General features: G+C 41.1%; 2 protein-coding genes across 2 annotated transcripts in view; one reads left to right on the forward strand and one right to left on the reverse strand.

The window, feature by feature from the left end:
- Positions 1-1,553, forward strand: LOC102797316 (gamma-crystallin S-like). The gene is made up of 3 exons (XM_006807103.2): positions 1-40; positions 115-357; positions 652-1,553. The coding sequence occupies exons 1-3, from the start codon at positions 32-34 to the stop codon at positions 922-924; spliced, it is 525 nt and encodes a 174-aa protein (XP_006807166.1). The 5' UTR covers positions 1-31; the 3' UTR covers positions 925-1,553.
- A 14-nt stretch (positions 1,554-1,567) lies between these two features.
- The window catches only part of LOC102779710 (voltage-gated delayed rectifier potassium channel KCNH8-like), a 51,346-nt gene continuing 26,951 nt past the window's right edge, over positions 1,568-25,962 (reverse strand). Inside the window, exons 7-15 of the mRNA XM_087836698.1 lie at positions 25,213-25,420; positions 22,675-23,052; positions 22,096-22,295; positions 21,049-21,298; positions 15,960-16,174; positions 11,508-11,782; positions 5,147-5,256; positions 4,842-4,888; positions 1,568-2,458 (exon numbers count right to left, since the gene is read on the reverse strand). Of these exons, the coding sequence (XP_087692824.1) occupies positions 1,709-2,458; positions 4,842-4,888; positions 5,147-5,256; positions 11,508-11,782; positions 15,960-16,174; positions 21,049-21,298; positions 22,096-22,295; positions 22,675-23,052; positions 25,213-25,420 (2,433 nt within the window). The 3' untranslated portion in view covers positions 1,568-1,708. The remainder of the gene's footprint in view (positions 2,459-4,841; positions 4,889-5,146; positions 5,257-11,507; positions 11,783-15,959; positions 16,175-21,048; positions 21,299-22,095; positions 22,296-22,674; positions 23,053-25,212; positions 25,421-25,962) is intronic.

Raw genomic sequence — 25,962 nt, forward strand, 5'->3', positions numbered from 1 at the left:
GATATTTGTGTGAAGCACAGTCGGTCCCAAGATGGGCAGGGTGAGTAGAACAACATTTAGATCTGGCATGTAAAATCATTAATACCAGGTTATCACTCACATACAATCCCCCAGATCATCTTCTACGAGGACAAGAACTTCCAGGGTCGCAGGTACGAATGCGACAGCGACTGCACCGACTTCCACTCCTATCTGAGTTGCTGCAACTCGGCCCGTGTGGAGAGCGGGACCTGGGTGATCTACGAGAGACCAAACTACTTGGGTTACCAGTACGTCCTGAAGAGAGGGGAATACCCCAACTACCACAGCTGGAATGGCCTCAATGACAGAGTCAGCTCTTGCAAGATGATTCACTTTGTAAGCCATCTCAACACATCAGGTGCCTCGTACCAAGAGGTCAAAGACACTGTGGTTAGTGGGAAAGTGGCTGTGTAAGATCCTACACATCTCAGGGGACATTGGGGATTTTTATAGCATTTTAAAAACGCCACTTCATTTTTACATAAATGAACCTTGAAATCTGGATCGGTGGAATAAATCCATGATAAGAAACAACATATTTTGTAGTGACATCAATCAAACCTAGCTTCATTGTTTTCCCAACCCCCTCCCCTCTACCTACCGTCTTCTTCTGTATCCCGCTTCACTCAGGCCCCTGGAGACTCCTACAAGATCCAGCTGTATGGCAAAGCCGATTTCTCCGGTCAGGTGTTTGAAGCGAGCGAGGACTGCGCCTCTGTGCTGGAGACGTTTCACTGGAGAGAGGTGCACTCCTGCAGGGTCCTGGGAGGCTGGTGGGTCTTCTACGAGCACCCCAACTACAAAGGCCGCCAGTACCTACTGGAGAAAGGCGAGTACCGCAGGCCTGTGGACTGGGGCGCTGTCTGCCCCACTGTGCAGTCGTTCAGACGGCTGACTGAGTAAAAGAATTCCAATTATTATTATTTTTTTAACCTTTTCTTTGGCTTTCGATTAGCTAATAATTTGCATCAATGCAGCTGCTAAATAGCTAAAATAAAAACTGAATGATGAGGCATTGCGAAGTTGTTTCATCCCTGTGTGTTAGTGTGGTGCTTTAAAGTGTGGAGATAAAAAAAGTCCACCCTGTGTGACCACAGCTAAATTATTTAAAGCTGTATTAAAGAAGTTATTAAAAGGGACTCGGGGGTCTAGTTGAGGGGGTTGTGGGTGCTGTAACACCCTTTAACGGATTTTATGTTCACAGATTTTCCCAAATTAAAAACATAAGGCACCACTTTGGTGTTTATGCAAAATTCAAGCTATTTTAAGTCAGGGCTAAACTTGGCAAAGTATGCTCATGTCCTTTAGAAAGCTCCAATCATTGCTTTTGCATGAGTTGTGTAAGAGCTGCATTCATTTTCAGTCTAACTGCTGTGTGGTGCACACCTTTCAAATCATGTTACAGACTGGTATCCTAACAGAAACCAGTGCTAGCACAGTAAAAGGAGAAAAAACATGCTTTTAGTATACACTTAGAAGTCTTTCCTTTATATGATTGACTGTAAATAAATCAAATGAAACTGTAAAACAAACGTTTATTCTCAGATCTTCTTGAAGGTGCTCATGATAACAGTTTCCAACAGTTTAAAATCAACATATTTACATTGTAACCCGCATGCCAAACTTTGTCATGCAGTAGGATGTGTGGCATGCTGCTCCCGTCGAGTGTCCCAGTCTCCCTGTGTGCTCACATCGAGGACTGTCCCTCATCTACGAGGCTAAGCTGGGTGGTGTGCTCCCCCCACTCCACCCTCTGCAGGTCCAGGAGGGGCTCTCGGGAACGTGACGCCATGCTGGAGGTTTGGAGAGAAATCTGAGGCTGGATGTCAGACTGGGAAAGGGAATAAGGATAAGACTGGGATATGAAGTGGGTCTCTGACTGGAGGTGGGACTCAGAATGGGATTGGAGTGGGAAGTGGGGCCGAAGCCGTGATTGTGGCTCTGATAAATCCACCAGAAGGGGAGTGATGGATAATGGGTGGCTTGATGAAGAAAGAGAAGGGATGGAGGTGGAAGAGGAGGGATGTGGCATGATTGTGTGCTCGTGGGGAGAGCTGTTGAGCGAAGGGGGAGCCGAGCGGTGAGAGACCGGGGGAGTGGTACTGGTTTGGTGAGAGAATGGAGGACTATGGGGGGAAGGAGAAGAAGAAAGTGGATCGAACTCTCCTTGAAACACCTCGGTCATGCTCAGCTGTGGAGAGGGCGGTTCATGCATCATGGACGACGGAGGATTTTGATCATCAGAACAGTGCACAGGTGCACGCTGGGTATTGAGGTGTAGGGCCAGAGAGCAGCTGAGTGGGGACACGCTGGGCGAGGGAGTCACGGCACTGGGAGTCAGCAGTGCGGACGGGTTGTGAAAGATAGGCCTGAGAAGTCGCGTCATTTCCTGCAGCTCCTGACTCACAATGGATACTTGATGGGAGAGGACAGACATCTAGAGGACGAGATGAAAGGATGTGAATGCAAAAATAATATTACTGGTAATCCCATATAAATACAGCATTTCTCAGTAACACATAATTACAAGAAGCTTTTATCCCAGACACTCTTGTCGAGATAACCCCGCAGGGATTTGTGTCTCCTCCTTGAAGGGAACCGAGGATCTCATGCTCACTGGCCAAACGTGTAAGCTCCTCTAAAATGGCTTATAACTGTTTCTTAATATATTCATTGGTCAGTGTCATGTATAATTATGAAGAAGGATTTCATTCATTCATTCATTTGTTCTTTGATTTGGTCTAATTAATTCCCTGCCCTAATGAGTCTTATCAAACCAGTAGCAAGTGATTAATTTTTACTGTCATCATGCAACACAAGTTACACCAAATTATATACAGATGAAGTCTCTTTATGTCTCTAACAAATCGTAAATAATAAAGCAAATAACAAGTAAAAAGAGCTGATGACTTCCATCATCTCACCGCCCGAGAAAAGAAACTCTTCTCCAAATCCAAATCCACACTGTCAAAGTCTATTTATTTAAAATTGTGAAAGTACACAAATAATTAGGCAAACAGAAAAAAAACCTTATGCCTCAAGCTTAAAAACAAGTACTGAAATATCCATATTCATACGTGTTTCACATTTTGAAATCCCTGAAGCGCACAAAGCTGCTTAAAGTAAGGGAAGTTGTAGAGCTAGCTTACTTCTTTTAAACAAACCAATCTCAACCTGGGGCTATGGTAGGTATTTGGTGGGGTGGGGGTGGGGGAATGATTTGGCACAGATTTCCGTACTCCCTCTAGGAGTACACTAGCTTGTGCCCCAGGGACCATTCACATGTCAGGGGACTGTGGTTTGATCACATAATGTAGTGTATTTAAAAATAACAAGGAAAAACGACACACATGCAGTGCATGAAATGTACCTTTCTAGCATTTGGAGTCATCGACTGGCTTGATCCCTTTAATTATCACCGAACTGCTTCTTTGTTAAAGCCACAAAGAAACTGAATAAAGTTTTGATGGACAATTTTTTTGCCCCGAAGTAATAAACAAAATCTCTTGACAAACAGCTACATCTTAGGCCCCTGAAGGTTCTTATCTACATCACGTTATGACATCATCACGTTGTTTGTCAACCACCTACCAACGACCTGTTCTTAACCTTTAAGCACCTAATATCTAATGAAAGAATTACATAACTTTCATGTAATGGCAGTCAAATCTGTTGAAGTTGAATTATACATGATATATTATAATGTCACCATGTTACCTAGCAACGGCCTAGCAACAGGCTTAAATCATCAATTTTTAGGATTTGGTGCACCTAGAACACTTTATCGAAGAATTGCATTATTTTCATGGGGATGTACTAGTACTACTACTAATTATAATAATAATTACTAACTTCATTGTCACGATCCTGGGTCTTATGACCCAGCGTTTTGAGTTTTAGTTTATTTTGATGTTTATATGGTTAAGCTCATTAGGTTTTCTAGTTCATTTGTTATTAGATTCCTCTTGTGTCTTCCAACCCCTGTTAAGTCTCCCTTGCCCTTCATGTGTTTCATGTCTGTTATGTTGTCAAGTTCATGTAGTCATGTCTGCGTTTCATTAGGTTTCTTATTTTATTTTCTAAGAGGTTCTGTGTTTTGTTTTACTCTTTCCCTGTGGCGTTGTTATGTCCACGGTGTGTCTCCTGTGCCTTTCTGTCCCATGTTCTGTCTCCCCAGTTGCTGTTAAGTTTACATGTCTAGAGTTCAGTCAGTGTGTTTCCTGTTTTACTTTGAAGGTCCATGTCTCATGTCAGCGTTTCTAGTTTTGCTTCCCTTGTCTCGTCCAGCCTGATTACTCCCAGCTGTGCTCTCCTTCTGTGTCTCATTCACTCGTTATCCCTCAGTATATTTAAGCCCTGTGTTTCTCTTTGTCAGTGTCGTAGTCTCCCTCATGGCTGTGTTTCCCTGTGTGTTAGTTATCCATGTCCCAGTTTAGTTTAGTTATATTTTTTGTACCATTCTGCAATAAAGCAGCTTTTTGAGTTTAATTCCTGTGTGGTGAGTTTTGCGTTTGGGTCCTTCTCCTGCCTGCACACAGCCGAAACATGACAGTCATGCAGTTCTTAGCATTATTAGATTCATATCTTAAAGTGTTGGCAAAGTCTGAGCCACTTTACATGCATTTTGTTGAGACTGTCCTTGGAAACAACAAGTTAGACAGAAAGTTAAACTCTTACAGCTGAACAACCGTGTTCTACATGGTTGTGTAATAAATCATTAGCTGCCACAAGTGCCCAGTAAAAAACATGTGGACGTAACCACAGATTAAGAGCCTGCTGAAAAAATGTTTTGTTTTTCATGACACTATAACAAGCCTTACCTCATATTTAAGTTTTGTAATGGTTTGCATGGTTTCATCCCGGGCCCCTGTGGACACAGATACACACACTTACACACAGTGCATTAACTCTGAGTGAATCAGGACTTTGGAAGCTGGTATGAAGGATGATGTAAAAATGTGGCCTTCAGAAGTTTGATACCCAGTGAGCTGGACACAATAACAAAAACATCCACCATATAAACAAATGTTGCTCAGTAGCAACATAATATTCACAAAGGCTCTATCCATCAAAAAACGTCAGTATTACTGTGCATTAGTTTTCACCTCCTCTTCCTGCTCTTTACCTGAGGTGGCTGAATCCGGGCCGGGCAGAAAGCTCTGGGTTGCACTGGGAGAAAAATCAAATCTCGGAATTGAACCGCTCTGGTTTTCTGTCTCGATCCCATCCAAAAACCTGAGGGAAGATGGGAAGGTGGTGAGAGTGCATTTCACGCAAGACAACAAGATAACACAATAAATTGGATTTACAATATCAGATAATTGCCAGTTAGTATAATAAGAGACTCCAGAAAAAAAGGGGGCAGTTTGGGGAACTATTTTTTCTGAATGTGAGAATTCAGCTATCAAAACCTGCTGGTTAATGACACAGAGACACCACATGGTGGCAGCAGACTCTGCCAACAAACTGCAATACTGGGTAAAAATGACACATTAAAAGCTGCAGTTATACATCCAGGCAGGTATACTGGAAATGGCTTTTACTTGTTTAAGACAACATACAAGATCCCTTCTTCCTCATGTAAATTTACATTATACATAATGTAAATTTACATGAGCAAGTTCCAACAAAATAAATCATTCATTGAGTCCAGAAATATTTTTATTATATCACACAGAACTCCTTTAGAGTTTCCAGGAGTGTGATTAAGGCACTCCCCAAAACCTTTCAGTTATTTTATATTCTTAACAGCAAACACTTTCTTTTCAGAGTAAAGTAGTCGACAAGATTCATTAGCCCGGGAGGCACGAACCTGCTCAATAAAATGTTGTTATTATTTTCCTATTAGGATCTAAAATATGCATGAGAGTGGTGCATGAGAAAAGATCGAGCTGTGCCCTGTCCTCTGAGGTGCGTGCATTTACTCAGTGAATTTCAAAGTGAGTGGAACCTGGATGACAATCCAAAAATCCGTAGGCAGCATGCAAAAATAAGTATAAATGTAATGAGCACCATCGATTTAAAGTCTATAGATTTGTAGTTGAGTTCTTTTATGGGAAACTTACAACCCAGTACATCAAAAATGATCAAAGCATCCTCGCTCCACACTGCTGTCTGTTCTGAGAGTGCTTCAGCTCTGAGAGGAAAGTCTCTCGGATCTATTATCTGCTAGACTCCTGCAGATCCCAGACCTCCATCTGCTTTCTACAAACCCCGCAAAGTTCACAGAGATGTCAAGGCTCACCACGCCTCTCCGAGAACTCATCGTTATAAAGAGGGTTTATGGAAACGCTGCCCAGCTGTCAACAGTCAGTGGGTCAAAGGTCGTGCTCAGTGCGAGCAGATGACAGAGAGAGGCTGCGCACCTGTGTACTAATTACTATCCACACTCCTGCTCACTCACAATCATACACAGAGTGTGTGACTGTAAGCGCTCCCTCATTCACTCATCTGCTATTTACTCCTGCTAGGACTTTGAGTTTTTGGACGCTAATGAGTCCCCACCGACAGATGTGGTATTGCATAACGCTAATGTGCGTGCCTATTATCTCACGAGGTAGGAGGAAAGTAGCGTTACATTGTGGGATCTTTAGCAAAATGAGGTGTAAGGTGAAACGTACTTTTTTTTTTTAGGACAAACTACCAAAAACAGAAGCGTGGATGGAATCAAAATAAGGTTTTTTATGTGGATATAATGTAACAAGAAGCATTCCGAGAGCGCAAACCACCACGGTGGCTCACTCTCCGGGGAGCATTTACTTTTAAGGGGATAGTGTTGTAGTGTGTAAATAAACATTATGTATGAGTAGCTAATGGATACTGACTTGTAAATAAGGGCGTTAATAACGTGAGATTATTATATAACGTTATACTACAGTATATTTCTAAGTAAGTACGCGGCTCATTTTTTCTCTTGACAATACTTTAAAGATACGACACTTTGAGGCCAACTTGAAAAAACGTAAAAGTTCGGTCAAATATGACTTGATGCAAACTATTAAGTGATATTTAGAATGCCCATTCACCACAACACGCTCTCATCCCAACAAAATTGTCAGTATGTTACGTGTTCGGAGCTGGTTAGCTAATACATTTACATGTATAGAATGAATCGATACATGTAAATGTGTTTTGGGGATTGAGAATGCTCTTTTCACCAGTATCATTTCCTAAATGTTGCCAATACAAACAAAGGCAGCAGAATTTTAAGTTTTAAAGATAAAAGACATATTATGTTTGACCTTATTTGACCTTGAAGAAGAGGTCAGAGTTTAAAAAATAACATGATATTTTAAATCTATATACAGTACTTTGTATATGTTGACACACACCACACTTGCAAGAATCATAGTTTCTAAATTCTAAGTAACTCAATGATTTATTGGTCAATTTTTGACCAATAAATCATTGAGTTGACCTTGAAGACCTTGGTAGATGTGAACCAATTTTAGTGGACTGTTAACACGACCCCGCTCTACACCCCTACAAAGTTTCATCAGAATTCATTCAAAAGCTTTCCAGCTATCACGGTTACAAACAGAAAGACATCCAAATGCTACCAAAAACATAACCTCCTCCTCAACAAGTTTGCGACAGTTGCTTAGACATGATCTTACTTCCTGTTCAACAGCTTCGTCCTTTCTATAAAAACCTAAAATCCATCTGCCAGCTTTTTGTGAGACATAGTCGAATGATTAACAGCGCCCATTCTGGTGAAGATTGAAAAAAAAAAAACATCCTTTGAAGTAATTCGGTGAAGTTACATTGGACATGACACATCTCAGCTTTGGGACTTCCCATAGTATTACCAGACACTTCAGTCCCCAAATCCAATTACCATGTTCTTCCTCTAAGCATGTGGTGTTATTTATTCATCTAATTTTGGTGAGTTTCCCAGTTTTGAAGATATTGGCTGTAGAGATGTCTGCCTTCTCTTGAATATAATTAAACTAAACAGCGCTTGGCTGGAATTGAAAGGATGAAAAAGGATGACTGGGAAAAAAAAAATCAGCAGCAGCATCTCATTTCAGAAATCATGACCCACTTATTCAAAATAAAATATGCCAACTTTGTTGGGAGCAGTTTCATATAAGAACTATTCTCTTTGCTACGTCCACCAGTCATATTGCTCTGCAGTGCAGACCCCTGAAGAGAGCTGCGTGCTTGCAACAGGATGTATTAAAGGCAAGAATTGAAACCCGCCTCAGTTGGACTGTAATGTTAGGTAGAGTATATACGCCAAAACATAGAGAATTCCTCCAAAAAACAAGAGCACGCACAGAGAGATTGTGTGATTTCGTTCTTGGATAAGTCTCTACTTCATGAAAGCCATTTCTGAAACCACTCTGAGACTCTTCCTTTATATAAAACACAGAGGGACAACTCGACTTTTTCCTCTTCGATATTAAAAATAAAAATCTTCTGAAAAAAAGCATTTTGAGAATCTGCATACATTTAAAATTTGTAACATCACTTTAGCTACACACAAACGACTTTTAAAGCAGTAATATACAACACCGCCGTAGCGTCACTGACAAAAGAGAGGGGGGAAATTTTTTGATCCCTTATTTTAAGAAACCCATATAAAATGAAGACAGAAACATTTTGAAAGGAAATGCTTAGATGCAGAAAATGAACAAATGCAAGTATGTACTGTGGCTCTAATGACAGCTGGGGTACCCCACCATCCTTTCTGTGGTCTGGATACAACCACAAAATTTCATCAACATCACAAAGGATTTTATTCCCTCACCAGACAGCATGGGAAATATGCCCTGGTATGTCTAATCCAGCCTTGAATATCCTCTATGGAAGCATCCCTATCGGCCTCTTTCATGGAAATTAAGAGGTTTTCTATTGAGGGATTTCTGTCAGAAATCTTCCACTGCTATGATGAGAAAATTCCACTACTCTGCAGTGAGGTGCAAAGGATGTGAGGGTCAGGGCAAAAAAGATTTATGAATGTGGGGTGGTCATAGAAACAAGCAAAACCCGAGCAGACTGATGGAAACCAACATGATAATGTACTTTTCACTGCTTTTGTCGTCTATTTTCTTGACAGAAAGTGTGGACAGTCCATGCAACAGTGAAGGCGCTTAAAGTGTAGATGCACTGTTTGTCCACCTTCCTCATTTTCTTCTTCTTTCACTTTCAATGTATTTATTTATACAGTTCCAAATCACAGCAACAGTCACCTCAAGTCGCTTAATATTGCAAGGTAGACCCTACAATAGTACAACAGAGAAACCCCAACAATCATATGACCCCCTGTGAGCAAGCATTTTGGCAACCGTTGGAAGGAAAAACTCCCTTTTAACAGGAAGAAAGCTCCAGCAGAACCAGGCTCAGGGAGAGGCAGGGAAGAGGCCTTCCTCATTCTCACTGGCCCATCATCCACCATCATCTGTAAACAAATGGCCCAATTTATAGGGATCTAATTCATGTGCTTTTTTTCACATGATTAAAGGTGAATTCTTTGACCTGTATAACATGTGTGCTTTCTGACACAGGAGGATATGTTGCAGTGAATAATTTATCAAATTTTAAGTGGATAAAGCAGGATAATTAAGCCTTGCCAATGGCCTAAACTTAACCGTATTGAAGATTGATGCCTACCATCAACAAGCTTTCAACCAAATTGTTAGTATGGAATGTATTAATATATATGAGGCTGTATGCATAGTTTTGGCCCTGTTTGCATCGGAGAAAACCTCAAATAAATCCAAGCTCATGCACCAAATTCTTGTTTTTAAAGTCATTAAAGATGTATGCTGTGCAATCATTCCACCCAGGAAAAAAGAAAGGTTCAAAGAATTCATTAAAAGCCTTAAATTATCATGCTGTTCATGCAAACTTCTGACCACAACTGCATGTGTGCAAAAAGGGTTTAACACACAGAAACTAGTGAATATGTTTTGAAGTTTCATCATTTGAGATGTGAGGTACGCCTAATAGCTTTTTAGCTTCTTGTACTGTGTTGGCCGTTTGGAAAAACTTACAAAAAAAATGCTGAAATTGTTCTTAAAACAACTGAACGCTTGTTGTCTTTGTACATCACTCCCTTGTATGTTCCCTGAAAATGGTTGAAAGTGTATTTACCATGTTTAACAAGTTTCAGTCGATCAAAAGTTGCTAAATTACAACTTCACTTCCTGTTCGGCAGCTTTACCGGTGGTTTGTCTTTAATGGACAAACACTGTTGAAAGAAATATTTATAAGATAACTTTTGAAAGGCTTGATTTTAAGCTTGGTAAGCAAGGCCGACAGGGTGCCTGACTGCTGCTCAAGCCAAAGTGCATTGAACCCCTATGGTGCTTTCTCCGAGTGGTAGACCTCATTTATGCTAGGCCTGGCTGGGCTCGAGAATGAGCAAAGGCCCAACCACCTACCCAGGGCCTGGCTCCAGGATGAAGCTCCAGTGATTATGTCTTGGTCAGGGTGAACTATTCCCTCTTTTATTCTCTTGTCAGCATCTAAGGGGTTTTCTGAATCTCTCTTAATCTGGACCCTCACATAGGACCAATTTGTCCCGAATAAAGGGCCAAACTTCTCAGGCTGAATGGTTGCTATCCCAACATGGGCAAGCAAACCCCTCCACCATGGTAAGATAGCAATTCATGGAACAACGTCCTACTGGGAGACCGGGTGCACACTTCTGATATGCCAGAGCATGTCTGTGATCTGCCTCTCAGCCAGCATGGCAATACCTTTGTATCCACCCTGAAGAGCTGCAGGAGGTAGGAGAGGAAGGTCTGGGTTTCTCAGCTTAGCCTGCCGACTAATCCAGACATGGATACGAAGTAGAAAATGGATTTAAGACTATTTTTACCAACTTTGGTGAACATTAGAAAAAAAAAATGCGTTTTTAAACAATTTTTACAGTTTCATTAAAAAAAAAATCCAACAAGACAGTAATTCATATGTTTGTGTGCTTTGAACTCAACTTTAATGAAGAAATCTAACTGTGCCATTTTTTATTTTTTTTTGAATGAAACGTGATTAAAAAGCCATGTGCCAAGAATCTCCCTCCATCTGCGACCCAGTGCTGGCATTCGGGTATAAGGCATTAGATGAAGAAAAGCTAGAGACAGTGTGGGTGTCTGTGCTGCTTGTGTCTGTGCCCAGTTTACTAAAACCAATCATTAAAGGTAGGTGACTTTTTTTTCTTTTTGAAAAAATACAACTGTAATCCTGCTTTTCCCTACATGTTTTTTTGTAAAACTGACACAGTGGCACAATTTATGCTCGTCTGCGCCCTCACACAGCTGAGCCAAAATAAATTGATTCCCCAAGCCCAGAGTCTGCTGCCACCTCTCTAGGGACTCCATGCAAATTAGCCTGTGGATGGTTTGTGTTTATGAATAATGTCACAAGTGACAAGCAATTCAGGCCAAATTCACACTGAGGATTATTTACCAGTGAATGAACTCCTCCAGGCGAATCTAATGCTAAGTACCGAGTCAATAAATCCGTGAATGGCTCCCTACCGAGGGCTGAGGTCCGGCTGCAGGCAGCTGAAGCTCACAACAGGGATCTGCAGGCTGGAGGGCCGGACGGGATCGCTTGCTGGCCGGAAGGGCCTCGGCGGCAGAAGCGGAGAGCGAAGAGGGGAGCGGAGGGGGGAACGCAGGCCGCGGCCCAGCCTGCCAAGGGATGACATCTTGGGCAGAGGGGAGCGTTCGCCCTCGGACCCTGAGCCCTCCTCATCTTCCTTAATGGAAGGAAGCTTTTTCATGATTCCTCCATTACTCTCACAGTCTCCCTGATGGGGCAGAAGTTAAGATAGGAGGTTAGAAAACATCATCAATTTTCAGCAAGACTGAAATAAATATTCTTTTTTTTCCTACAGATTACCTTTAAAGTGAAAACACGAAACAATCTGAAAAGCTTCTTGAGAGAAATCAGGAATGGTGTCATGTCACTCAGTGATCAGTAGGGGGAGCTGCTGAGTTACTCAAAGCACTGATCAGAGTGGAGACTCGCCATTCACAACAGCTGCAACGGCTCTCATCTCCATTCATTTTATGAGCAGCCCTGCAAAGAAGCAGTCTCATTCAAAGCAAACGCTCCAGTCGCTGACAGTCAGTCTGTGTGAGGTGAACCAACTGAGTTTAATTCCTGCACTCTGCGTGTTGTAGGCAGTAGATGCATTATAAGGTTGTTGGTTGTATCTCCTGCGCCTTTCCTCTTTTTGCATTCATGCATTCTCACATGCTCCAGTTCAAAAGCTGATTAAAAAAGCTGGCATGCAACCCCATTTTCTCTTTTCCCTCTATTCTCCCTTGTCCTCAAATTTTGTTTCCCCTTGTCACCACCACCAACACCACCCTTCCCCTCCTCTCTCCTCTGCTTGTTGTCTTCTTCATCCAGTCTTGGGCTCACGTGCCTGCTTGGTATTTTTAGATCACAGAGGTTTAATTTTAGCAGAGGTTTGCCTGCAGGGAACTAAGCGGAGAAGGGACTGTTTGGAGTTTCAGTGTGTGTGGGTCTGTGTGTAGCATGTGAGCAGCACGTGCAGTCTTGATATGCAGCGTGCCACAAAAAGGCCACCGGGAAGTTATTGGTGTTGGGTTTGCAGGTGTGGAAAATGGTGTATGTATGAACACTGGGCTGGAGTGTGACCAGTAACATGTTGTGTGTGTGAGTTTCTGAATCTTTTAGCAAGTGCAAATATGTTGTGTTATGTTAGCCTGCTATCTGCATTGTGTTTGCACTTATACATGTGTTGACACAATCACATCACTGTGAAGTGAGTCTCCGGGAAATGAATGAAAGTAATTGTCTTCTGTAAGTGATGGAAATACGACTGTGCGTGTGGATTTCTTTGTGTGTTGGCACGTGAATGCAAATATCAGCAAGGTTCTTCCTCCTTCTTCCCCTGCAGCTTCCCCTTCCTCCTGATGTTTTCCTCGTCTCGTCTCCATCTGGATATCGCTCTATTTTTATCCATCTGGGGATGACCCTGCCCCTCCCACACACATCTGACAGCACTATTTTTAGTCCCACGCTGTGCCCACTTAAGGATGCACCGCTGCTTTCGCTGCACGTGCATATATATAAACTCCATATGTGGGTTTGTGACTGTAAGATGCTGACAAGTTTGGTGCAGCGAGTTTGAGATTTATTCTTATCTTTTCGTGCTGGATCTGCATCCATCTTGATTCGAAACTGCCTGTTAATGCAAATATCTAATCAGCCAATCACATGACAGCAAGTCAGCACATTTAGAATGGGGAAGAAAGGTGATTTAAGTGACTTGGAGCATGAAACTGCCCAAACAACCATCTCTAGGTTCTCCAGAGAACGATCTTAAAAAAAGAGAAACTATCCAGTGAGTGGTTTTACTTCTTTCATTTGAGACCAGGAAACTGACACTACATTTCACAAAGGATCACCACAACTGGAAAACAGAAGACAGGAAAAACATTTTCCGGTCTGACGAGTCTGCATTTCTGGGTACGCAACACAAAAGCATGGCTCCATCATATCTTTTAATAGATCCCCCTGTTGGTGGTGTAATGGTGTGGAGGATATCTTTTTGACACATTTTGGGTGTCTTAAGTACCAGCTGAGCATCATTTTAACATTGTGTGTGTGTGAATGGGTGGATGACTGGATGTGTAAAGCGCTATACAAATACAGGCTATTTACCATTTACCACAACCTGTCTGAGTATTGTTGCTGACCATGTCCACGTGTACCATCTTCTGATGGCAGCACAAAGTTGGACAACTCACAAAGCTCAAATCATCTCAAACTGGTGTCTTGTCAATGCACTAATTTAATTATTCTTGTTGACAGAATTAAGCCCATATTTTTCAAAAACTGTTCTTGGCTTTGGAAACTTGTTTTGATACATCTTTCGAGTAAAATTCAGCTGGAACAGAGTTGAATTTTAACTGTGTTTGCTTAACCTGTTTGAAAACATGACCACATTTATCTTGTAAGGCTTAAAGATTTAATTTTATCTTCTAAATTATTAAATTTCAGAATTTGAAACTAGGTTATTTTCAGGCAGAATGAATTTAGCAATAAATGTTAAGTGAAATGTTTATGGCAAAATCTAATATTTAGTAAGAAATTGCTGCAATCATTTCATACCAGGTGAAATCTAACTTTATTATACTACACCTAAAAATGGGACAAGGTTAGGATTTCTAACAGCAGTGATGTTTTATACAAGAACAACAACAAAAAACAAGTCATTTAGGTTTTATTTACATATTTATCTCTCTTTTTTTGTTATACTATATGAATGTCAAACTCATTTTACATTGTGGAGCACACAGAGCCCAGTTTACATGACTTTGGACTTAAATTGTAAAATTGTAACATTACAGCCCACTGGTGAACCCAGTGTAAAAATCATCAATTTTTACAGTAGATAGTGAAAAAACTGCAACCTTCTATCATCTAATTGTTTATCTATTACTTATTTACTTTGGTACAAACTGAATGGTCATGGGTGAGGTCTTTATCAGTAGGAAAAGCTGTAAAAAAGTATTAAAATACAGTTAAAAGTCTAAGATTCATGCCACTCTTTACATTTTTCCCGGGGAGCAGATTGGAGACTTTGGAGGGCTAATTATGGCCCCTGGGCCTTATGTTTGACTGTCTTTGCCCCCTTGATGGTTTCTCTCTCCTCTGTGCTCATTAGCAAGCTTACTCACAGTAAAAATGTGACTTATTTCTAGTGTAAGCTGGTTTTTCATGTGCATGCTACAGCTGAGATCCATCTGTAAAGCCCTGGCATGTGAATCCTCGTGTTTAGATCGTGTCTTTATCCGCTGGCTGCGTCTCAAGCAGAAGTCGCGGGTTCCTCCTCAGTCCCGGTCCAGATGGCTAATCCTTTTCAAGTGCAAAGCCATCGCCGCGGCATGGCGTAAAAAAAAAAAATAATGGGTGGAGGAGATCATTGCACAACTGAGACTAATCTAAGACACAGACAAACTATTTTTGTACTTTAGTTACATTTAAAATGTATTAGCTAGAATTTGGTTTGTGATTAGGGGTACGTTAATCCTTTTTTTTTAGCCAATTAGAGGAGGTGTGTATTGATATCAGTGGAAATGAGTTTTCGCCCTTTGTGAAGCAAAATAAGCTTGGTTAAGGAACACATGATGCTTTTACTAATGCAGGTAATGACATAGCTGTAGTTCTGCACATAAGTTATGTGGAGTGACTATAAAATGAGTTTGCCATGACTTTGGATGTTTTTGTTAAGTAATTGTTCAGTTTTTAGTGATATTTTATTTTGGCATTTGCGTTTCCTTCTGCGCCTCTTGTTGATTTACTTCCTGCCTTTGCCTTTTCCCCTCAACTTTTATGATTTTTTCCGCCACCTTCATTTCTTTTGCCTTTTGTTCTGTGTTTAATTGTCCTGCTTTCTCCCTGTACCCTGTCCTTCCATCTTCTTGGTCACCTCTGCTCGTTCTCAGTGTTCCTCTCACTTTTTTCCTTATTCGCATTTTTGCCGTTTAGGATTTCAGGGCTTCGCATTGCATTGGGGTCCACATTTAAAAGAAAAAATAATAATAATAAATCTTAAAGCTAGGGTAAGAAGGACCCATAACATTCATAATGGCTCTCCAGTGGAAGGGTGTTTTTTTGGGGTGGCATCTGCTCTGGTCCTTAAATCAACCCAGAGTATAATGGAGGGATTATACATCCCATCTGGCTGTAAACATGTTGATAGGATATGTGGCTGTGGAGAACAATCCAAGTGCTTTACCTCCTTCTACCAACCACCAGTCACTGCTGACACCTTGAGTTTATTTGTTCTTCTTCTTATTGCATTGAACATCACTGATAAAATATCACCACTGGATTTATAATGTGTGTTGCTTCAAAAATAATGTTTAGCCTGAAACTAAAATTAATGTGGTAAAATTGCTACTTGACAACAAAGGTAATGTAGTGATGTTTGGCAGTTGTTGTACCTCAGTATTGTGCCCTTCTCGTAGATTGTACGTCAGATCGTTCCGGATTTCCGTGATGAACTTCTGAGCGTAATCGGGATAGAGGCAGAGCACCTCACGCAGCCCTTTGAGGCTGATGTACTGCAGATCACAGTAGGTTAATGCTTTCACACAGGCGTTGGTCTTTATAACTTCCTCCTGTGTCAGACAGTCAGAGCCAATCAAGTCACCGCGACCTGGGAAGCAGAGACACAATAGATAGTAAACAGTGTGTGTGAGGTGTTACCAAAAGAAGTAGCTCGGCACTTGATAAAGGACTCCTTATCTCATCTGGCATCTGTTTTTTGTTTTTTTTAATAAGATGATCAAAAAACCGAGCTATGGTTTAGACTTCTGTTGGCAAAAAATGGTTACTTAAAAATACCTTAAACTACAGCAGTGGCAATGTAAAAGGTTTGTAATAACAATGAATAACAAAATGAAACAAAAGAATGAAAGCCACTAAGTAAAAACTGGAGAGGATTCTTCTGGAAGGAAGGAAGGAAGGAAGGAAGGAAAGAAAGAAAGAAAGTCAGTGTTGAGTGGATTAAATAACAATAAAAAGTAATGCAAAATAAGTAACTGCTTCTAGTCAAGCCTTAACTGTGGGGGAGAGACACTTGACCAACACAGCTTCCACTAGCATCACATTACTTCTTTTGACATTTAACATCAGTTAACTAAACTACCACAGCAGCCTGGTGTGAACAGCTCCTGGCTGTGATGTGACTGAGTTGAATGCACTTGGCTTGGGACTCAAGCATCTAACTTGCTAGCATAGCTAGCTTGCTATGGTAGCTGGGAAGCTAGTAGTTAAATGTTAACACTTCACAAAAGTCAGTTTGCTCTTCGTTACCAGAGCATTAAATGCAAAGTAAACATGGGTGTTACTAATGTCTACTTTAGTGGTTCAGCTCTTTTTGGATGTGAGCTTTTTGTGACTAGTTTCACCTGTGTTTACCCACTGTTTCATGTCATACTGTGGAAAATTTATTTTAGCAAAAGAAAAGCTCGACTTCAGATATGTTTTATTGTTACTAAGAAAAAAAATTCTGTACTCAGATGAGTGAAATTCTAGTGTTATTTTATGTCTGTGTTCACACCAATCAGTGGGCATCAGTTAAAACAGTAGATAAAACGTGCTAACCAAACTAACTAGTCACATCTGGCTGTACTGACAAGTATGGCAGTATGGCCATATCAAGACTTCAATACAACCCGTTGGGTAATATCACAGTAAGTATGTTCACATCTGTTTATCTATGTTATGGTTCCCAGGAGAGGCCCTAAATCCCTAGGCTGAAAACTACTGAACTAAACTACCAAATAAAACTAAATAATTAAAACTAGCTTAATAAGCTAGCTTGCACACTGAAGAGTCAATATCAACAGTCTGATGTTATCATACATAATATCAAATGCAAATATACATTTTGCCCTACAACCACCCTTTTCCTTTGATTCTCTAAATGTTTTTAGCTGATTTATTGTGGACCATTCCCCAAAATACTAATATGCAAGCATTTGCCATGCTACAAGCAGCACATGCTGGCAGAGCTGGCAAAGTGCTCCCACTGGAAATAAACTCTGAGGGGAGAGCATGTGCCACATATTTCAAGATAAAAACCCAAATGCAGACACAGACTGAATACTAAAAAGACACAGAGAGATAGCCTGATAGCTTATCAGGAGGATGAGAGACAGCTGGCGAGACAAGGTACAGTTTAAACTAATTAATTAAAATTTGTCAAGTGAAGCAAAACTAGGGACAAATTACAAGGGACAAAAGACTACCAAAATAAAACAGGAAGTAACTGGGAAAGCTAGCCTTAATAAATAAAGAATCCAATATATGACTTTAGGACTCATAGAAACGCGAGTTCTAAAACACCAAGAAACTCATAATACTAGAATAATCGTGGAAATGCACGGAAATCAAGATATGCCTCAGAAAACTATGAACAAAGAAACAACCATAAAATCACAGAAGCCTTTACAATATTTATAGACACTGTGCGCTGTCCATCTTACATGCTGCACAATAATGTTTAATATTTAGTATTTACTGTTATATTCCCATACATCATCGTGACGTTGTTTATTGTATTGCTCTCGTTTTCTTCTGCTTGTTTTCTTTTTTCTTTCTCAACAGGTGATCCAGGTGATTGATATATGTATGTTTTTTGTCTGTTTATTTAGTTGGTTTTTCTTTTTTTGCCCTTTATCCCTCTTCTCTGCTGTTTTCCCCCCTCTTCCTTTCTCCCTTTTCTTTTCCTCATTCAAGTCTGTCCCGTATCTAGCAAGTGAAAATAAAAAATAAATAAAATAAACAATAAAAGGTGAATCAAATAGACCATTACGGCAAGGCTGGGATGGTCCATTTGGTAAAGTAAATCCATTGGGCATCTTTCTTTGCCTTTAGACAATAATTCTGATGGCAAAAGAACCAAATGGGACAGGCAAAAGAAAGAAAAAAAATGTATATATATATATATACACAATATTTATAGAAATGAGGAAAACCTTAGAACACCTACAACAAGACTCACAGACCATGACAAGGTGACATGTATTGTTAGACTGAAGTACAAATAAACAGCTATGAATTGGAATAGAAGGTCAGCATTTCCTTCTTCTGCTTCCCCTCTTTACCACACTGTTGTCTCCTGAGCTGTAAATCTAAAGTGGCAATGCCACACCAATTTGTGCGCATGTGTGTGTGAGAGAAAGAGCAGACAGGAATACTGTGATAAGAAAAAAAGCACTGTTTGCTCACCTCTATATGTATAAGAAAGCAAGAAATGCATGCTTCTATGCCTGTATGTGTGCACACATAACACATGCAGGTCAGACATACTAACAAGTTTGCTGTCTCTCCTCTGTAGGCAGCAGTCACTTTATTATTTACACCAGTTAGCTCATTAAAATGAAAAACATTGTTGCTAATTTGCTACCTCCACTTCCTGAGTGTGTTTATGATTCTGTATTCTGTTTTATCCACGTTGGAATGGAAAGCGTGTCGATGTACGTGTTGTAGGACAAGACCCTAGAGAGGCTCTTATTGTGGCGGTATGACATTGACCCAGGTTGGTGATTTCAGCTGTTTAACAAGCTGCTTGCGGTGCAATTTAAAGGTGAAACTGCAGGAATATTCTCAGTGGTGGTTTGAGGTTGTTAGCTGTTCCCCGCTCTTAAGTGAAGCTGCCGTCTCTGTGCTTCTTTTTTGCATTAAAATTGGCTCAAACATCCTGAAGCCACAGATTATCTCCCATATCCCAGAGTTTTTTAGCCTCTTTTTTTCTTTCTGACAAACAGCCCTCACCTCAATAAAATACTTGCGGATACGACGAGTCTCGCTCCGCAACAGCTGGATGCCTGACACTGTTTACGTATAGTGCAAAGTGTCTGACAGCATGTCAACATGTCTACAACTTGTTCCACCGCAGCTAAGTGGAGAAATGAATAATTCATTAATTCACACATTAATGTTGTTTATAGGTTTGCTTTAGGGGTTATGGGTGCTCCCAAATGGTCTCATCCATCCCTGGGTCACACTCCATCTTCCATCTGATGGGGTGTTTATTGTTGCCCACAGGGACGGTTTAATATGACTGCAGTTTTATAAGCTCTGAGCCGCTCTTCTTAATTATGTTCGTCTCCATAAAAGCCGGCTATTAAATCTTGAAAACCTAATAACGACCTTAGTGTTAAACAGCCTTTTTCCATCTTTGCACACAGCACTGAAACCAGACAAAACATATTTGCTTGCAAGCAGATGAGATTAAAAAGGAAGATTCCTTATCTTCTATTTTGTCTTCCTGTCTTTGGTACTTGGTTGATTTCCCGTGTGTTTTAAAAGCAACCTTATATGCCACCATCACAGCTCTAGAAATAATTTTTCCAGCATATTATTACTTTATAGGGGCAACCCTACATTTGTACTTGTGCACAAATGGCAAAGTGCCGCCACTGTTTAACTAACAGCTGATGTAAGCTTCTGCAACTAAACTGTTAGTTTCACCCGGATCACCTTTGGGTCATCTTTCTGTGCAAACATTTCACTCAATTTCCAATTCTCACTGCAGCACAAAGAGAGACCATGCAATGGCAATGGCCACGAATGAAGAGCTGAAAGAGGTTTCGATGACTCGACTCGAGAGCAAACCTCCCACGATGGCTATCTGGCACTCAACGAACACAATAATGACAGCGCTCTTTTCCTCTGAAGCTCACTGAACTCCATCCTCGTGCACTCTCAGATAAATGCTGGTTTTTAAGCCTGTTTCCTGCCAAAATCAAGGAGAGCTTCTATGTTCTAGAGTCCAAGACAGGCGTGACACGAGGCCTAATGCTCTGACACTTACTTCCCTAGGGTGCATTGCCACTCATGTACTTAATACTTTTTACCTGATTCTAGGCATTAACATTAACTATTCCTACCTCTTATGCCAATATTTAACTCTATACTTTCATTCTTGGACTCTTGGACATTAACCCTAGAGAACCAATGGGGTCAGATCTGACCCCATTGGTTCTCCAGGGTTAAAGACTTTGCATACGACTGGGTAGCCTTAGCTGTTTATTGCCAATAGCCTTTGCCATTTATGTTCTTTTTTGCAGACATTTCAAGGAAATACATCACTTTTTGATCAGATTAGTATTTTGATAAGAGTTTGATTATTGGGTGGCCCCATTGGATTGCCTGGTTTTTAAGGGTCTTGCAGACTTTTTGACTTTGGGAATGGGTGTACTACATAAAGAACTCCTTTAGTCTCTCACAAACAGGGGGTCTGAACGGCAGGTGGGCAGACTGGGCTGTATGCTTGAGGTGACCAGATTAAAAATCACCCTTCTCTATGACTTAAGACAGAGCCAAGGGTATAAACGTAAGCTTTTGGGTCACAGGGATAACTTGTGTGGAAACCGACCTCATGGTTTAAAATTTTGGTCATGTTTAAAATGAGCGTCTCTCATAGTAACAGTGTATATATGTCAGAAAATAAGGAAACATAATTTATGATTGAACTGTTTGGGTTTGTACTCAAAATGAGCTGATTTTGTTTTTCTTTACCTAAAATGGCCAGCACAGTGTTGTCCTTCAGGACTTCCATGGAGCCGGAGCACACAAAGTAGATAGCCTGGAGCGCGTCACCCTGGCGGATGAGGAACTCCCCCGGAGCGCAAAAGGAGGTCTTGATGATCAGGGAGAGGGAGCGCAGACACCCCCTGCTGGCCGATTCAAAGAGCGGCAGCTGCAGCAGCTCTTTGTTCAAGTGCATCGCGATGTCGGCTCTGAGCTCATCCGGGAAGTCCTTCAGCAGCTGAAGACGGAACGAGAACATGGCTGAATCTCGGCCTCAACTTCTGCTGCTTTTAGAGGCTTCTCAACTTTCTCTACCATCCTCTGAATGTAATGTGTGGGAAGGTGAAGGTAACAGCCAAAATAAAACCTTTTCACCTTCCCACATAGTCACAAGCAGCTGATACATGCATGTTCAGCAAGAGGTTTAAAGGCTTAAAATGTTTTTGCATATTTACTCACTCGTGCGATCTCGCTGGTTTCTAAAGGGAAAGGCCTAGTGTAATGTGGAAAAGGGGAAAACTTTGCAAGGAGGAAAGTTGCTGGTAGTCATGTCAAAGTAAGAGCGTCTGTCCTCCATGATGTTATTTCTTTAAAAAAAAAGACAGGATTATCTAGATTTAAAACCAACTGGTGGCAAAACACACGAGGAGTGAGTTTAGAGTCTGTGAGGCCATTAATCCGTTAAATTAAGATGGCTGCTCCAGCGTGAGAGAAACCAAACAAAAACCAAATCCTCTCAATGACTGGGAGCCGTTTTTTTATATATATATTTATTTATTTTCTAGTCTGCCTGGAGGACAAGTCACCTCATCTGCACTTTCAGTCCACTTTATCCCATTGTGGCTAATCCATGCTAGAGAGGCCACATGTCCGTTTGAGAACGTAAAAGGATCAGCCTCACGTTTGTTTCCATCTAGAATTCACTGAATTGGATGCACAAACACTCCTATGAGTTTTACTTTTGCCTCAGGGCAGCAGTACCTGAGATCTATCTTAGATTCCTGCACTATCAAGACCAAATGTCATCCTTCCTACCTCACTGACATCAATACCGTTGTTGACAGACCAGGTTGTCTGGAAACACTCCATCATGCGTTGCTCCAGCACCTTGGGTAACCTGTGCACACGAATAAAGTCCTTCAGGTCCTTGGTGCGGGTGTGGTAGAGGGAGCGACGTGAGTACATCCTCTGGATGATGGCGGTCACGTTACCAAAAACCACAGCATGCATTAATGCTGCAGAGGAGACAGAAAAACAGGTAAGAACACCTGAAAAGCTGCTCAGTGAGATGTTTTCTGCAGTACTTGAGGTACTTGTGTGAGTTCGCTTAACGTCCAGCATGAAATGTGCAGTGTGAGGTTTAAATAACTTAGGATTACTGGGCAAAAGTGGTATTTTCTTATATTTAAAGTGACCCATTAACTGTTCGCTATTCTGCAGGGACTGAGTCAGGACTTTTTCCATATTATTTATGGATGGATGGATGGATGGATGGATGGATAGATGGATAGATAGATAGATAGATAGATAGATAGATAGATAGATAGATATTTCTTATGGCTCAGGCTGTAAAGGGTTAAGAACATCTGATTTTGATGTTGAGGTTTTTCCCACCTCCGATCAGCATGGTGCAGATGGAGAAGATCTTCTCAGAGTCCGTGTTGGCCGAAACGTTGCCAAAGCCCACACTGGTCAGACTGCTCAGGGCAAAGTAGAGTGATGTCACGTAGGAGCTCCTGACAGACGGTCCGCCGCTCACTGTCATCCCTGAGCCATTCGGTGCCCTCACTCTGGTTTTGCTGCCATTCCACTGGCCCGAATCCAACACGCTCGGCCCGTTCAGTGGCTCCAAACTAGAGCCGTTCCACTGGCTGTAATTGCTTAGTCCAGCTGTCACAGTGTCTTGAGGCGATTCAGAGACTCCCAGCAGGGAGGTCAGCGGTGCCATAAAGTATGGCGTTCCCAAGCGTTTGGCCAGTTCATGGAGCCAGCCTGGTGGGGGAAGTGGGACAGTCCAGAAGAGTTTGTCAGTTTAATGAGAGTGCATCCGTGTTTGTTTGATGACCTTTACTAGAAGGCTTCATTAGCGGCGGTAACGAGCCTGGAAGGGTAGAGTCATTCCTTCAGCTTTGGTGTATGTGCATTTGGGAGTACACGTCTGACACAGCATGCAAGCATTTTAATGTCAGATTGTATTTATGCACAGTGCAAATAATAAGTCTCATTATCTGTCAGCTTGTGGCTGTTTTCACATTTTGAGAGGAAGTCAAATCTCTTAGAAATTACTTACATCACAGGGACTTCTCAAATTTGCTTCATACTTCTACTTGTTCTTAATCAACCACAGTAACGGGCATCACTTATATAAGCAGAGGTCATTCTTTGAAGTACTTAATATAAGAAAATGTCAGAACCCTAAATGGCTTTAAAATGATTAGGCATCCTAGTGGCGCACAATACCGATATAACATACTCTTATAATGCTTAAAAAAGTTCAACTCTATTATCTAGTAGGGGTGGGGGAAAAAATCAATACTGTGTAGTATGGTGATATTTTGTTTGCTAATAATGTATCGATACAGGGACAGCAGAAATCGATATTTTGTTACAAAAAAGGTTTTTGTGCTCTGACTTCAGAGCATGTTGATCCTTTTTCTGAGCAAGAATCCTGACATTCCTTCACTGTCCAAATGTGTTTAACTTGTTTTTGGCAGCAATAAACATGACAGTTTACTTATTTTAATTTAAGACATGTTTTATTTTAATTAAGTTTAAAACTTTTTTATTTAATGTAAAATTATATTTTGTTTTAATTTACTTTCAAATTCTTCAGTTGCTGAAGGGGCTGCATAGTTTTCATAAACTGCATAGTTCAGAATAGCTATAATTGTACCAGATGGTTGATTCAGTTAAGTTGGACTAGACTGTAATACAAACCGTTCAGTTTGTCAACAATAAAACTGAAATGAGAGAAAGACTGAGTGTGAGACTTTGATATTAGATAAAATGAATATTGATAAAGTTTACCTTTATGTACAGAATCTGAATATCGCAAAATATTTTAAAAAATTGCAATAATATCGTATCGTGCGTTAAGTATCGTGATAATATCGTATCGTGGGATGTATGGTGATTCCCACCTCTATTACCTAGTCATATATTCATTTCAGTCAAAACACAAAACAGATGCAAAAATGGACAAAAACCTATGACTAGATCTAAAACAGGCTAAAGATACAATTTAAAATGTGTTCTTTGCTAAGTTGTCTGTTATGTGTAGACACAACATCATCCCTATCCATCAGAAGATGGATGAGTACAGGGACTGTACACAGCAGCCAAATAAGACTCTGAAAGACCTTCAGAAACCCTGGAGAACTATTGCTCAAGACCAATTTAAACAAAACACTAACGTCCGTCTCCTTGGAAGCAAAAATACAAAGACTTTTGTGCATTATTGTCTGCTCCCTTGTCTTCTTTCCTGCTGAGTCTCTATCAGAATATTGTAATTTCAAGAGTAAAACACAGCTTTTTGTCTGAATTGTAGCAAACCCGGAGCTGACTTGTGTAGTGTTACATAAATAAACTGGTAAGAGAGCTTTTAAACCTCGTGTGCACAACTCTCATTAAGCCTGACTAGTGGAGAACAAGCCTGCTCATTGGAAGCAATTTGTGCAAGCTCAATTACCAACCCTATGATAAACGGCTGACCCACTTCTCCACCTTAGCCCACCCCACATGTACATTTGCATCCACGCGCATCTACAAATCAGAGAAAACGATATATCTTTAACCGCTGCTCACCGTCGTCCTCCCTCTCTACTCTTTTGTCTCATTGCGCTTTGTTGCGTTAAATCGCTCAAACAGGATAAGCACCAGCACCACATGCACCTCGCAGTATTGTTGTTGTTTGGCACCGGTGAGCGCAGTAGGAGGGGAAACAGATCACCATAATTAGAAGTGTTTTCGCAGTGAAAGGACACACATACAAGCTGCACATAGAAGAGTATCTTCATGCTTTGCTTTGGCGCATTTAAAATGACACGCACAATCTTTGATTGGGTCTGTCTCCCTGTCTCTTTGCTCTTTTGCATCAAATGAATCCCCGTAAATCTTTAAATGAAACCACAATACAGACACATAGACACGAACCTATATCCCAGGAGGTGAGGCTATTACTTTCGATCTCACTGCGTCCAATGAAGTACCACACGCAGGCCATCCAGTGGGCCAGCAGTGCAAAGGTGGACATGAGCAGCGTGAGGACCACAGCGCTGTACTGCGAGTAACGATCCAGCTTCTGCAGGAGGCGTAAAAGGCGTAGCAGGCGCACCGTCTTCAGCATGTGAACGCCGAAGTTCTGGGAGTCAGAGACAGAAGAGAAGGCGAAAACTTGTAACGGGAAATATGACAAGTGGAGCTGATTAGGATGGGATTAGTTACTCTCAGATAGGTAGGGTAGAATATTTACCGCGACTTGAATTAGAAATAGTCAGGTTTAATCTTTTTCACATCTGGAGCTGGGGAAGGTTTGTAATTAGAAGTATTGGTGGACACTGACAGTCTTAATCAGTCACCTTGATAGTGAGCTATGTTACTGAGGGACCTGGTGCACAAACCTATTTACAGCCAGACAAACAGCAAAAAAATGTCTCAGTAGCCTCACAACACAGACGGAATTAAAATAGCCCAAGAAAATAAATTCAGAGCTGGTTCAAATTCAGTTGTAGCAGGCAGAGGAAGTCACCGATGTTATCATACTTTAGTGAAAACAGTCCTGATGCTCCATCTTACCTCCTCAAACATGCACACCATATTGATCTTTCTCATTCTGTGCAGTTCCTTGCTCATTTCTGTGTCCAATTAGTAGCCTGTTCACTGGTTTCCACACATGCATGATGG

The sequence above is a fragment of the Neolamprologus brichardi genome, chromosome 23 (assembly GCF_056152115.1).
Source record: "Neolamprologus brichardi isolate AB-2024 chromosome 23, ASM5615211v1, whole genome shotgun sequence".
In the NCBI taxonomy this organism is placed as follows: Eukaryota; Metazoa; Chordata; class Actinopteri; order Cichliformes; family Cichlidae; genus Neolamprologus; species Neolamprologus brichardi.

Excerpts from the sequence above, each read along its gene's own strand:
- LOC102797316 (XM_006807103.2), top strand. Across the intron at positions 358-651 it reads CTTGCAAGATGATTCACTTT|GCCCCTGGAGACTCCTACAA; the intron begins GTAAGCCATCTC and ends CGCTTCACTCAG.